The 14,995-nt window shown below is 40.0% G+C and overlaps 1 protein-coding gene across 2 annotated transcripts in view; it reads left to right on the top strand.

Moving 5' to 3' along the window:
* ugp2b (UDP-glucose pyrophosphorylase 2b) overlaps positions 1–14,995 on the top strand; it is a 32,467-nt gene that overhangs the window by 3,363 nt on the left and 14,109 nt on the right. For both annotated transcript variants that reach the window (XM_070916044.1, XM_070916043.1), the window contains exons 2-4: positions 205–332; positions 2,298–2,405; positions 14,264–14,449. In XM_070916044.1, coding sequence (XP_070772145.1) covers positions 234–332; positions 2,298–2,405; positions 14,264–14,449 — 393 coding nt within the window. In that variant the 5' untranslated portion in view covers positions 205–233. The remainder of the gene's footprint in view (positions 1–204; positions 333–2,297; positions 2,406–14,263; positions 14,450–14,995) is intronic.

Below are 14,995 nucleotides of genomic sequence, written 5' to 3' on the forward strand. Positions count from 1 at the left end.
AATACTAGTTGACCTTCAGTAATTCAACACACAAAAACTATCTTTTATAGCTTTGTTCAGTGGCAGACAAGGCTAAAACAGATGGTTTGAGTTAATAAAATGACTAAAGGTGGAGGTATGAATCATTTTGAATATGATAGAATTCAAGTATGTTGCAGCAGTGTAAAAACCTGTCTCCCATCTTCCACTCTCTTGCCTGTCCAGGTCTGAGTAAAGGAGTGGCCAAAGGAGGGATGGCACAGTTCCAGGAAATGATGCGGCAGCAGCTGGAGAGCTCCATGCACGCCGAGTTGGAGAAACTGCTGGACACCACCACAGGCGCCGAGAGAGAGGTACACTAACACACTCTCGCTCTCGCTCTCTCTCTCTGGTTCTCCCTCCCTCTGTTTCTCTCCTACCATCTGGTTGTGATTTAGAGGGCAGTTGGGGTCGCACACAAACACTGGGAAAACACAAAAGTGACACATACTGTGGCACAGTGCCAATGAGGGTTCCACCTACATGCTTACAGACACATACATACATACATAAAGTATATGTCATAAAATTGCAGTGCGTCATTAGTGACTTCCAGCACAACTGAGACCCTTGTCCTGGTAGCCCAAAATGAATTCTGGTGTTGGGAGTAGAAACGTCTTAGCCCACAGCAGCAAATTAATCAAAACCAAAACAGTCCCATGAACAGCAGCCAGAAAGCTAGACTGACCATTATTTCATCTGTTTTCTTTAAAACAATCATAGACCTTGAGAGACAGACACACACACACACACACACAGGGTTTGGCAGTTGCCTCCCAGATATTAACCAGGCACTCTCACACTACCAGCAACCACAAGAGATGGAATGATACACACAGAATCAAAAGGGTCAGAGGGGACAGTCAGTCACACACAGGCGTGCCCAGTACTTCATACACACTTCACTCAAGTGTGTTCACAGAAAAAGCTTTTGTGCTTTCAGTAAGCTAACAGTTATGCAAGCAAAGCAAAGCCACATACACATGTACACACACATTCTTAGTTATGAATTGAATGGGGCCTTACATGGTTATTTATTTTGCTTACCCTCCAGGAATAGATTATTTTTTTGGGTTTGTTTCTTGTTTTTAATACACATTTGTAATCAATTATTTACAATTTCCAATGCCTTAAATGTTTTTTTGTCCTTTTTTTCATCTAATTTTGTTAAAGAATATTAAAAACTCATAAGATACAAATGCAGAAAATGCAAATCACAAAATCATGGAGATAATTAAAGTGGTTTATAAAATCATCTCATCTTAAATAACTTAACCTAATAACACAGTCTGGAGGATCACCATGTTTAAAATGACACATCCTGATGATGTTTTATCCGGAATTTGTAGTGTGCACATACATTACCTACATCTTGTCAAAAACATACATTCAATATTTATACATAAAATGAATGAGTATTACTTTATATCTCATCTAGCGTAGAGATAAAATGTGGTTAAGTGATAAGGTTTTATTGCATGGTGATCTGGTAACTACAGCATATGTCGTATGAGATTATCAGTGTCGATACCAGTACTTGGAAATGATTGTTTTCCCAAGTGAACAAAGGTAGTTCTATAATTATCGATGGTATAATCATCATAATCAAATATGCCAGATGATGTGCAGTAGAGCTCGTTCAGCAGCTTCACATATTGCTTAGTGCTTCCATTTCATTGTGTAATTTCTCACTCAATAAACACTTCACTGCAGTGGCTTCAGCAAGCATTTTAAAGTAGGCTAAACCTCATGTCTCACTGTGTAATTCCATATAATCAAAACCACATTTTACATTTGAGGCCTCCAGCGGACTGTTTTATCCTTTATGAATTTCCATAAGTGTAGCAGTAGAAGTTCCAGCTCCTAGATCACCATTATAAGAAAGTGAGGAGTAGTAAAGTACAGCCAAAGGAATATAAAATAAGAGCTTCGAAGGATAAGTCCGATATTTTCTTGACTTTGTGTTTGAAAAACACAGTGGGAATCGCTGATGCCAAACTGTTTTCAATATATCAACATTTTTAAAAAGTAAAAGGGTTTCAAAGAGGCCACTGTGTGAGCTGTGCAGCTTTTCTAGCAGCTTTTTAAACTGCACTCAATTAGAGAAACCATGTAGATAATCTGTGCACTTTGAGAAGCAATTAGTACATGTTTTATCCGCGCAGACAAGTGAATCTAGACTGTGATTGGACAGTACTGCGTTAGAGATTGCGTTAGCGAATCTCAGCCTGCCTTTTGGGGATGAATGAAGGTTCAAATAAAATCCTTGTGTTTTTCAGGTGTCCAAGAAAGACTTTGAGGGCTTCAAGAATCTTTTCCACAGATTTCTGCAGGTGAAGGGGCCATCAGTAGAGTGGATCAAGATACAAAGACCTCCAGAAGACTCGGTAACTCTAGTTTTTTGTGTGTCTGTCTGCGTGTTTTTTGTACGTATATGATTTTATCTGAGAGAATGAGAACATTGTTTTTATTTATTTATGGTGAGAGACAAAACTCTGGATTTACATCCCTTATTTCCCATATAAGAATTTGTCATTGTTTGCAAATAGCTCTTCATGTTTCTGCATTTACAAGTGACTATTTAAAATATTCCAGTGTGTGTTTTGCATACACAGACGGGTAAAGCCAAGCATACACACAATGTCTTTTGTATTGGCCTGTCAGGATCAATCATAAATACACCAAGAGGTAATTAACATCCAATACAGACCAGAAATAACCACTAACCAATGGGCTGCTTTAGTGGAGACGTGTTGCTACAGATACAGGTGAGATGGTGAAATAGTTGTTGATCCAGGCAGTCCAGTTTGAGTAATACCTCCACGAGTCTGGAGGCTAATCAGATGCCAAAACACTGCACTAATGATATGAGGCACATTTCACAACTGTGGAAAGTTCTCAGCATGACAATCATTTTATCCTCAACAATTGATAATGTAGAATGACGCTGCTGACATTACAAGGTGACCTACCTGTAATGTCCGCTTGTATGTATTTGATTGGTCGACGCTGGATGTTGAGTTATGCCAGCTTAAATATTTTTGAAGGATGACATTGCACTTTTTTGCAGGAGCCCACATTTGTGTCAACTCACACTGTAGTGAATGTGGAAGTTGCATTTCTTTTCATGCAGTGCTAATGTTGGCCTGAACACGGCTGAACTCATTACATTAGTTTGAGAATCACAATCTGCGCCATTACAGACTTCAACATTTCTCAATAAATGTACAAATGTTACGTAAGTTTAAATGTACAAATGTTACCGTTATGACGCTTCTTGTCTTGTCTTTGGTGGCTACAGTTGTGGTGCACTGAGCAGCTTGAAATTCAAAATGAAAGCAACCACATGCAGCGTTTCACCTTGAGTCGGTGGTGTGTTTCTAGTCTTAAACTCAGATGATCAAACTCCCATCCCAGCACCTGTCACTCATCATGATGAGCTGTCATGAAACGGTACCCAGCTTCAAGTTGAAGCGGAGGCATCAGAAGCATCAAACAAGATTTTTCAGTTTGAAAAATAAAATGATGCTTGTCCATACTTCTCTGCCACATTTTATACCACTGTTCTTTATTTTCTTCATTTGCTTCACTTAATATGTAGCACCCAGCTTACATCTGGCCGCACCCACAGCAATAAACATATACTTTGACTGAAAATGTCCTGGACAACACTGATTACAGTGGATTACACTGAAACAGGGGATTTGAGCTTGTACAGTATATATTTATATATTTACAACAGGCAACAGTAATATCCTATTTATTTAATAATGTTTCAATCAGAAATAGATGAGTATAAGACATTGTACCAACTGGAAATCATAAAACAGGGCTAGATTTCACAGGAGGAAGTATGTGCCAGTGTTGGTGTAAAAGTAAAATGCAACTCCCTTTATGACCCGTTTCAAAGAAAAGGTGCCTCACCGATGAGATAACCTGACATCGAAGTCAAAAGAGTTATATTGTCCTGTGGTTCATAACTTCCAGGTGCCACTCCTACATCTCAAATGTTGATCTCTGGGTGTAATTAGAGTTTGAAAGCCCTGGCTGAGGTCCAGGTGGCCTTATTAGAGGCAGTTGCTCATAATTGAAATTGTTTTGTCAGCGTACAGACTTCAGTTACCTTGTAAGTGTTACATAAACTGCCGATGTTATGTAAGAGTAGATGTCACCTTTTTCAAGTGATGGTTCCTTACTTTCCACATTAAAAAGCCATCTTTTTCTCATTATGGCCTGTCAGTTACTCGACTCCTGTTTCTGGGTTTTACTTGACAAACAAAACCGTAAATCATTCATCTGTTGTATTGACGTACTCTACATCACTCATTCGGTCCTTTCATTACATAATCACATGAGAATCCAAGATTATTAAAAAAACCTTTAATAATGTGGACAGAAGAGTTTCAAATATTTATTATGAAAATCGTCAAGGTGTGACAGGCTAATTTAAGCACAATAAACTGACTCATAAGCTGATAAGTAGTATCAGTGTGTCACGAAACCTTAACACACTGGAGGCAAATGGTGCATTGTGTAACTGTTTAACCAGTCTCAAGCCCGGAGCAATGGCCAGGGATTCTGGATTATTTTTGGACACTGGAAATATTTAAGTTCTTACCAGGAGTGGTTTTGGTATTTCACCTTAGGGTGGGCTTAGCCTCTCAAACAAAAACACAAGGCATCCTATTTAAAGCACAAGAAAAGCTGTCAGTGCTGCAAATGGGCAGATTTTACTGGAGGACTCTTAACAGTCAGAGAGGCAAGCTGTAAAGGGGGTCTGTGAGTTCTTCCCCAAATATTTTTTTTTATATTTCAGCTGCCAAATACACAATTTCCAAGTGCAAATGCAAAAGATGTTTCTTTATAGATCAATGGTTCCATTCACAGCGGATGAGCAAGTCAGACGGTCAGAGTATGGAACTATGGATATAAAACGGCTAGCCAGTTGCTCGGTTCTGGATTGATAAAGGATGGAAAAGGAACATTTCTGGTGGTATTTTATTGAAATCAACTCATTTGTCAAAGTTGATCAGTTATGTGACAATAAGTGGCAGCTGTTCTCAGACTACATCGCTTGTTTTACTTTGCTTGCTAGCAAACTAGTGTTGGGATTTTGGAACTACCGACATGTGTTACATAACTAACGTTAACTCTGCCTTGTGTAAGAACGAATGGTCAGACTGGGAGACAGATCAACATCCCTTTCCCTAGTGGAGTTGCAAAGACTGATGGGAGGGGGGACTGGCTCACACCAAAGCAAGGCTTTGTTCCATTTACTAGGCAGCAGCAGCCCAGGTAGGCTGCATTTTCAGCCCGATATCTGCAAACGAGCTAGCTACCTAAATGGACTGGTAAGATAATGAAAATGCAGGCTTCCAATGCTAAGTTCTTAGTTCATTCATTAGATGACATGTGTGTAACTTGAGCCAGGATGCTCCAGTTGGTTACAGTACAATTCCTCCTTGTCTTCTTAAAACATGCATCACGTTTCCCCTTTCTTCACTGGTTTCGTCTGTTCGTCAATAGACACCTAAACCTTACACTTCGACTGTTACAGCTTTTTCCTGAAAGGGAGTTTGAACGGGTCAGTTGCATAATAGATGGAACAATGTGTCCATTGTCCCTTGTGTCCTATTTGTTCCATCCCAGTGCCATGAGGAATATTGCTGGAGCAGACAACCTATTAGCAAGTCATACACAGCACCGTTCAATGGCACGAGCACGGCAGTAACACCGTCAAGAGGGGTTTGATTCCCATGGGAGCCACCGATGATGAAATTACATGCCCTGTGCATTTTAGGAGTCCAGCTGATGTTATTCAGAGCTTGTTATGAGTGACAGTTTGAGCTTCATCAACATTTCAGCCAATGAGGTGAAAGGAGTTCAACATTCAGGTTAATCAGGTTAAAAGGCAGATTAATTGTGGAACAGTGATCGTAACTCTGTTCAGAAGGTGATACCAACGTTTTGTATAATCAGTGTATCACCTCGGTTGCATAAAACAACATTAGCAACAGGCAGACAGACTCATTTTGTTACGTTTGCCAAATATTTTCTTTTTATTTGGAAAAAGCAATATCACATATGCACATATGACATAGGTATTTATGAGCTTCAGTAAGAAGACGTTTGCCAAATATTTTCATAGTCTCCCATAGTTTTCAAATAATTCCACTTGAGTTGACTGAATTGGTCATAAGTTTCTAATGTCATTGCAGATTGTTTATAGTGAAGACGATGTTAAGGAAGTTGAATAAAGACTTCTCCTTTTCGCTAACACTCATCTAGCAAAGACACTTCCACTGCAAACCTTCCGGTCATCACAGTGAAATAAAGAACACGAAACGCAGAGATTGCATGGGAGTCGTGTCCTATTCTCCTATTAATGAGACGAGGTGAAATAGATGGAACTTGGATGTAACTGGAGTTTTATTCACTGTATATCACAAAGCGAATGAAAAAATGTAAACACAGTGTGAGGAATATAGTTACAGCCTGATCACGTGCGTTACATCCACTTAGTGTTGTGGGTGTGCTTTTAATCAAATTAAATCCAATTCTGAAGTATAAATCAAAACTTACGGCACTCTCATTAACCCCTTGCTTCGATCATAAATCGATCTAAATGCCGGGATCAGACTACATGATATCAGTCCAGTAATGGCCCCGACGAAATGAATGAGAATTAGCATTGAGCACGAATGTCACCGTTGAAACCAACCGACGCAGCATCTGAGACCCTGACTTGCCATTTCTCGGGTGGGTTATCGGAGGGTACCAAACTCAGAGGTCATATCGTGTCATGTATGTTTCCTGCACTGAAAAGTAAACTGTTTTTAAAATGCCCCACTTAAATGTTCCAGCAGTCATTAGAGTAGACCTCTGTAGACTGTACATTGACTGTTCTTTGTCCTCCTGGCAGTAAACCAGACAAACCACAGGAGTCTGAGTTTCCTTTTGATGGTGTTGTGGGTCGGTCACTTACAAAGTCAATCGAAGTGCCAAGTCATCAGTGCTTTTCTGAGTTGGTTGTGCAGGATTTCCTTGTTCTCCTTCACTGAAACAGCTCATTTTGTAGGTCTTCCTTAGTTTTCAGTCACAAGGGATGCTTTCAGCGCTCCCCTTCAGTTTCCTGAACACTGGGTTTCCATGTTTTGTGTGAACTTCAAAGTTCAAGACTTAAAGGTTTAACAGAGTAAAAAAAAAGTTTGATCTCAAGGGGGAGGATCTTTGAAGTCTGAAGGCAGTGTTTCGTGTCAGTCAAAATGTTGCGCAGTCAGAGGCAGCGCTCGAGAATAGCCAATAAGTAAATGGAGCAGCAGAAGTACATGAGTCGGAGCGTCAGTTTGCAGGCTGCATTTCAAACCCTGAGAAAGTTCTTGCTTTTTCTTCGACTTTGTTCATTGTTGCAGCTAAACTCATCAGTGTATATAATGTGAAAGGGAAATGGGCATGATTAAATGTCTTATGTGTATGACCTTAATTAAGTTTTTAACAGGATCATTTGTTTTTAATTCACTGTGAAGTAAATCACGTCTTGATCCTTGGTCTGTTTTCTTCTAAGAAGAATGTTTTGTTATGAATTTTTTACTTAGCTCTGATGGTAGAAAGTATGACTCACGAGATAATTGAAAACACTGCAGCTGTGAATTATTAAGGGGTAAAATCAGATCACAGACATGCTGAGGCAAAACATAAGATCATGTTACAGTGAAGAAAACAGTGGCCAAGTATGGATTTCAGCTATAATGGGGTGCATATTAGTGCTCTATTGATCATGATACTAAAATCTATTATTGCATACTTAATCAAAGCCAGAACCTGGGATCTACAGTGAGATACACTGATTCTACTTAGGACAGTGAAACATTTATAATGATTACTTGTCAGATTCTTCAGTCTCTGCGGTTCTTTCCATGGGAGACGGATAACTTGGTTTAGTGATACTGTCTATCAGGTTGTCATTGAACATAGATATTGGAAAGATAGTGTCGTCCAGCACTAATTTTGACCAGACTCTACACCTCCATCTTGCATGAATTAGTCTCAGTGATTTTATACCCTGACAACAAACTTGTATTCTTCAGACATAAAATGGTTTTCATATGTGATCTTTCTGACATTGTATTCCTTCATTAAGTGAAATGCGACAGAAGTTCACATATGAAAACCATCACGTGTCTAAAGGCACGTGCGTTGACTTCTCATGTGGACTTCTGAATCTTTGCCACCCTGTTAAGCTTGAACTTTTAGGAGAACCACTGAATATGAAACTGGCCTGATGTGACTCAGGTTGATGTGTTAAACACTGTACTGAATGTGGACGTGATAGTAAATGACTGGGAATGTCATGAAAAGTAAACCTAATTATGTGTAATTATTTCTTTCTCATTCCTTTAATCATTGGGTGACTTAGAGATTTATCATAGAACCCCATTAACTTCATTAAAATCATTAACTTGTTCTTTATAGATTAGTTGTAAGCCATTAATAAGAACAACTTTTGGGTTGTCAAAAAGTGAAAAAATCCTTTGATTGGACCGTGTGACCTTCCAAAAAAGGGCTGCAAAAGATCTGGACCAAAATCCATTTATTATCAACCCACATTTATAGCAGCAGTTTGTATTAATGGCTTATAACTGATCTATAAAGCATTAGAAAATGACTTATTTTAGTTACGACTAAAGAATCATTTTATAAAGGGTGCCTTACCAGATAGTGGTATCTATTCACTAAGGTCTTTTTTTCTAAAAGGTACTCAGAGAAGGAAACCTGAAATTCCTGACATTCCCCAATTATCCGCTCTGCCAACTAAAACAAACAACATTTGATGCCCAATAGGATGTTCCTACCTCCTGTTGGGAAATCCAACCTGTATTCTTTCCAAAGAAATCTCACAGGTTCAGACAGTTTGATGCCAGAGATGCTGCTGTCTGGCATTCGGTGGCCATGTTTACTCCTGTCTCACTGAACATTGACAAAACCTCCTCAGTTGCTCACCTGGCACTGGACTCTTTAACCAAACACACACACGCACACATGCACACACACACACACACACACACACACACACACACACACACACACACACACACACACAAAGCCTGATGTGTGTTTTCCTCTTCAGTCTGTAGCAAGTGAGGAGTAACTGCATCACTCCCCAATTCTGAGCTGCCTCATTTATTTTTACGCACTCAGAAGCTGTAGACAGAGAGAGAGAGAGAGAGAGAGAGATGCAGAAGATTAAAGATGGAGAGGGGAGCAGGAAAAGATGAATGAAGTGCGAAACGAGGAGGCTTTACAGTGAAATTGAGAGTTACATAAAGAGAGACGGAGGCAGAGAGAAGATTAGAGCTTCGACGAGGAAAGTGGCAGGACAAGTATTGAAACAGGGAACATTAAGTGAAGCTGAAAATGACAGTGACACAGTAATGAGGCGGGGAGGCAGGCTGAGAGTGTGTGAGATGAGGGGGGGATGGGAAAGGAGGCGTCATTTGGGAACATACTGTGAGTGAAAGTGAAGGAAATAGGAGAAAGTAAACTAAACTTCTTTTTTTAACGACCACTGCCAAAGGCAACCGCTGGATTCAAAATCTCCCCCAACCAAAATTAATTATTCAGTAGCTTTTTAGTCTATAAAGCCAGTTTTGACGCAGATTGCACGCTCACTACTGCAACGAGTGGAGATGACAGGCTGACCTGCCACAGCAATAATTAACTGGTATATTTTTGGCATCTAAAGGCGTTTTTTCAGGTTGTGCAGACAAATGAAATGAAAGAAGAGTGGTGAAGTAGAAGAAGGAGATGGAGCTCTTTTTATGGGCACTTCTTCCCCAATCACTGGATGATATAATATTGTTTGTACACACAGTAATGGCCAGTACGCCTGACTGAATATACAAAGCCATTTACAAAACATGTTCTAGGTCCTCTAGTTTCACCGTGATGTGGTGAGATCCAGCAGCCACTAGACAAACAAATCTTACTGTGTTTACTTGAGATTCAGCCACATCAGACGAACAGTGTAAGAATTGAAGCTTTTGTTTTTAATTGTAATTGTCCTGTATAATTTTCCTATAAAATCCCTGTCAGGAACATATGTGGTAGGTTTAGTGACTTCACAGTGAGTTTAAAATACTTTACACTATTGTATGTAATTTCTAACATCCCTTTTAAAATATTCCTGCAGTAACTTATATTTCTCTGTTGAATGTTTTCCTTGTGGTTCTGCCAGTATTTTCGTAGTATTAAGTTCACATATCGTATAACAATATTGTATATTGTATAATATACAATATTGTATGGACCAGTCATTTGAAAAATCATTCAGCAACAAACTAACAGTCATTTAGTAATTACTGAAGGTGTGTGTGGGTGTGTGTGTGGGGGGGAGATTTGGCTCTGACTCAGCCAGTCAGACTGGATTTTCCTGCTCTGTAAGCTACAGTGAAGACTTGGCCGTATACTGTTTACAGTGCTGACAGTAAAACCTCTCCTGCAGCCACTGATATTTGCGTCATTCTTTCATGGCTTAGTGCTGAAACCTGGTTTAATCGTATTCTTCTCCCAGCATTTTGGGAGTTGATCACCTTTTGAAAAACTTTACTGACTAGATTATAAAATGACTGTAGAATATCAATCATAATTTACAATGTACACTGGCAAACAAAAATCTCAGTAGCTCATTTTTTCGCATGTTGAATATAATTTGCTTTTGCGTGAGTGTCACTCATGTTGTGGGGACATAAATCTGTTTACACAGTCATATGGTGGGGACTCGCCTTCGCTTTAGGGCAAGTGAAGTGAAGACTTGGTTTAAGGTTGGGTGAGGTTTAGGTTAAGGTTAGGTTAGAAGAGAGATGGACTACATCCCAAAGATGGAGTCTATGGTGCACAGGCACAAAATCCATATAAGACTCCTCCAATGATAAAACATCTTATTAAAAGAAAATAGGCTCGTAGTGTGCCCATAAAAAGAGCTCCAGAGTTAGGGTGAGCCTGCAGGAAATTAATTTAAGTCGATGTAAAGTCCTCTGAAGTGATGAAAACACAACTGTGTGTGTGTGTGTGTGTGTGTGTGTGTGTGTGGTATGTAAGAGATGAGATAGAGACAATTTCCTGCATTGTCGTGATGCTGCGGCTTTGTGAGCCAAAGGAAAGGTTTGTGGTTTTCCACATCTTGAATGTTTTTAGACGGAGACAACAGTGGTGGGTTTTTACTCTTAAAGAAAAAAGGTTGTAATGAGGGAGAGAATGGAAAACTACAAATGTGGGAAAATGTTTGAAGGAAAAATGCACCAGTCTCACTCCGTATAATCTATATGGGGCTGACCCATAATGAGGATGTTTGTATCCTCTTCTCCGAGCATTTCTCTCCACTTTTTCCATAAATGTGGATGTGTGCTCATTACAGTAGAGATTTAGACATCAAAGCAAAAACTCTCAGTTTTACATTTCAGTATCTGGTGCAAATTACTAGAAGACGGGTCCTCCCAAGTTCAGTATTTACTTGTGGGGTATCAAGAGGTAGCCAGTCCTGGGATCTGGTTTGATGAATGAAGTTTTTGAGAGGAGTGATATACCGAGGCAGCTTGTACAGAGATCCCTTATAAATAATCCTTGTTGCTCGTGAAGACCAGCCTAGTACACAGTTATGAGCACTGAATGACATTTATCTCAATGCACATTAAGTTGTTTTAAGGTGGAATAAGCAAGTGCAGGATATCTCCATAGTCAAGCACAGACTTGATGGTTGATGGGGGGGGGGGGTTTATCTTCAAGAGGAAAAAAAACTTTCTTCTGATGTAAAAGAAACCTGTTTTTATATTCATATTCTGTGCCAGTTGTCTAAAAGTGAGACTTCTATCTAACCAAATTTCATTATTTTCAGTACCATTATGTGGAATGATGACAGGAAGAGAATTCTTGGTTTTCAAGAATAAAACACATTTTGTTTTATTGGCATTCAGTACACGTTTGAGGTTTGTGTCTGAAGAACATTAAAGGCAAATGGCTTGTCGGTGTTAGTTTCACAGTTGCATGTTTGCCTGCGTCTCTTGTGTCTCTGTGTCTCTGTGTGTGAGCTCTGCATTATGGGAAATCCGGTGTACCAGGAGCCAGAGTCACATTTCAGGAAGCAGTGTACGAACTTTCTAACCCCTATACCTAAGTCAACAACAAATTAAACATGGTGTGCATCACATCTGTGCTTCCACTACACTCGATAACAGTATAGTTTGACTCCAGTCATGCAGACATCTTCCCTCCTCCACTGTTGCTGATTAACATGTCGCTCAAACCGTATTTTAGTTGTATAATGTTTTGAAATCCCTCTGGCATGTATCCATGTCAATCCAAAACTATAATCCATCTCTGGCCTCTTTGCTGTAGATAAAATGTCCTGTGGGTTTCTTCCAGGTGCTCAGTCTGACAGCTGACAGCAGCTTGTCCAAGTGAAAAGTAAAAACATCATAAAGCAGTTTGCACTAGAACTGGTGGCTTAAAGCATTATGCAGAAGTAGTTTTATCTTGCAGTTTGGTCAAAGAGGTGCTTCCTGCAGGCCACTGAGGGTTAACTTGGCTGGAGTAGCTGGGAACACACACACACACACACACACACACACACAGGAGGAAAGAAATAAAGCAGTCCCCATCTGTGTTGCCCAGAAAGGGAAATGAACATCTGTGAGTGGAAGCTGTTTAACTCCGGGGGTACAGGGGTAGGATGGGGATCCCAGCTGAAAAACATTTTGCTCACTATAACAACACAACAGCCTCTCTCTTCCTCCTGAATGTCTTTTTATCTTCTTCTATTTTCCAATACTTCTCTGGATTTGTACCAGGCAACACTTATCGTTTGATTACCGCAGCTTTCGACCATGAAACATCTTTTGTCCCCCATGATGATCACCTCCCATCTCTTTGAAGGACAGAGAGCGAGCGGCCACTGTGCCGAGGTTGTCTGTTGTACTGTAACCACGGCCTCCTCCGTGTGGTGTGATGAGTGTGGGGGCGAGGAGTCAGTGTAGGGAGGGCGGGGGAGGTAAACACTGTCTGTTTCCATCAGGAGGTCTGCTATGTGTCCGCTGTCACTGACTGGTCACTGTGTTCTTTAGCAGGAAAGGACGCAGGATGACTTCTGGCCTTTTCATATCCTAACACACACACACACACACACACACACACACACACACACACACACACACACACACTAACAATCACTGACACAATCATTTTAGTTTAAGAATACAGACAAATTCACACAGAGCTGGACTCAAACACTGACACGCTCACAACAAAAAGCTGTTGTAACATCTGGTTAGAGTTTGCTCCCCCTGGATACTTCTGCACATTGTTCGCAGTTTTTAACTTTTTATTTTTTTATTTTTTAAAAATTCCTCATGAAAGAACGAAATTCATTCAAGCTGAATGAAACTTGAGGAGAAACACAACAACAGTGGGAAAGCAGTGAGTTGTTTCTGTTGAAAACTGACCCTGCTGCTATGACATTCCTGTGAATTCATACAAACCAGTGACCGATAGTCATGTGGCTTCAGACATCATATCCTCCTCATGTCCTCCCTTCACTCCTTCTTACTCTGTGGGAGAGAATGAAAGAAGTCAATAGATGATGTGTGAATACGCTGATGTGAGAGCTGAAGTATCGACCCAGTAATGTGGCTTCACACACACACTCCAATGATTTTTGCTGCCTCGCCAACAGAAGTGCTGAAGACTACATTTGAAACCGGCTGTGTTGTGCATTAAGTCATTGTAATTACTATTATCTGCACCATTCACACAAAAACATACCACAAAATGTGTGATGTGTGTCTTTTTGTATTTTATGCATGTAGCGTTTCCTTTCTTAGTTTCCAGAAAGCACTTTGCAGCAGAATGACATTTTCACATTTCCACGTCAATTCAGCCCATTACATTGCTCAGCTGGTAATTAATCAGCCCACACTCAAAGCTGTTACGGTCTCTGTGCTGCAATTCCTGGGTAAAAAACGTACCAATTCGTTTGCAATAAACAGTAAAATCAGAAAAAATCAAATCACGACAAATACTGTTGATTCACAGGTGTTCTCTTAGAAGTGCATTAACACCACAGTAAGAAACACGTTGCACCAAAAGACAAATTAGAGTAAAACTTGTAACAACAGTAAAGTTGTTGATTTAAAAGCACTTTATTGGTAGACCAGCTGTGTCTCTGACCCTCCTGCTGCCTCTCTCTTTTCTCCAGATCCAGCCCTACGATAAGATCGCTGCTCGAGGCCTGCCAGACAACGTGGCTGATAGCCTGAACAAGCTGGTGGTGGTGAAGCTGAACGGAGGCCTGGGCACCAGCATGGGATGTAAGGGCCCCAAGAGCCTGATCAGTGTCCGCAACGAGAACACCTTCCTGGACCTCACTGTGCAGCAGATAGAGGTACAGAAACATATCAGTACTTGACTTTAAAGCCCCAGAGAGCGGAGATTTGAAGAATGTCATTACCTTTTATTGTAGCAGAGATTCTTTGTTTTGGTCCTTACATCATGTTATCACAACATGAGAATTTCACATCCTTCCTATGAACAATTCCATTACACTTAGTGATGACAGGGTGAAGTGATTTAGAGTTGTGTTGTTGCAACATCAACTTTTACATCCATCTGTCATGTCTTTGTTTGACTTGTCAAGGTTTGCTTGTTATCCAAAGCTATTTGGATTTGAAGTCAACCACATCAAATAGACAACTTGTAATAATTTGTTTATTCTGTGGATTGTTTTAGATTTAGTCAAAGCAAGCAAAACATAATGCTTTTTTGTATGTTTTCAAACAGTTAATGTCAGATTCTAACTGTCCAAGTTCCAAATATACTTTCAGTAACATTTTACCGTTGTAAACATTTACCATTTACCAAGAACGTCAGTGAGCTTAATGCACTTAATGCACTCTATTCTAAAGGCATTAAGAAATTCAAACAACCCAGA

Source organism: Enoplosus armatus, chromosome 12 (assembly GCF_043641665.1).
Source record: "Enoplosus armatus isolate fEnoArm2 chromosome 12, fEnoArm2.hap1, whole genome shotgun sequence".
NCBI lineage: Eukaryota > Metazoa > Chordata > Actinopteri > Centrarchiformes > Enoplosidae > Enoplosus > Enoplosus armatus.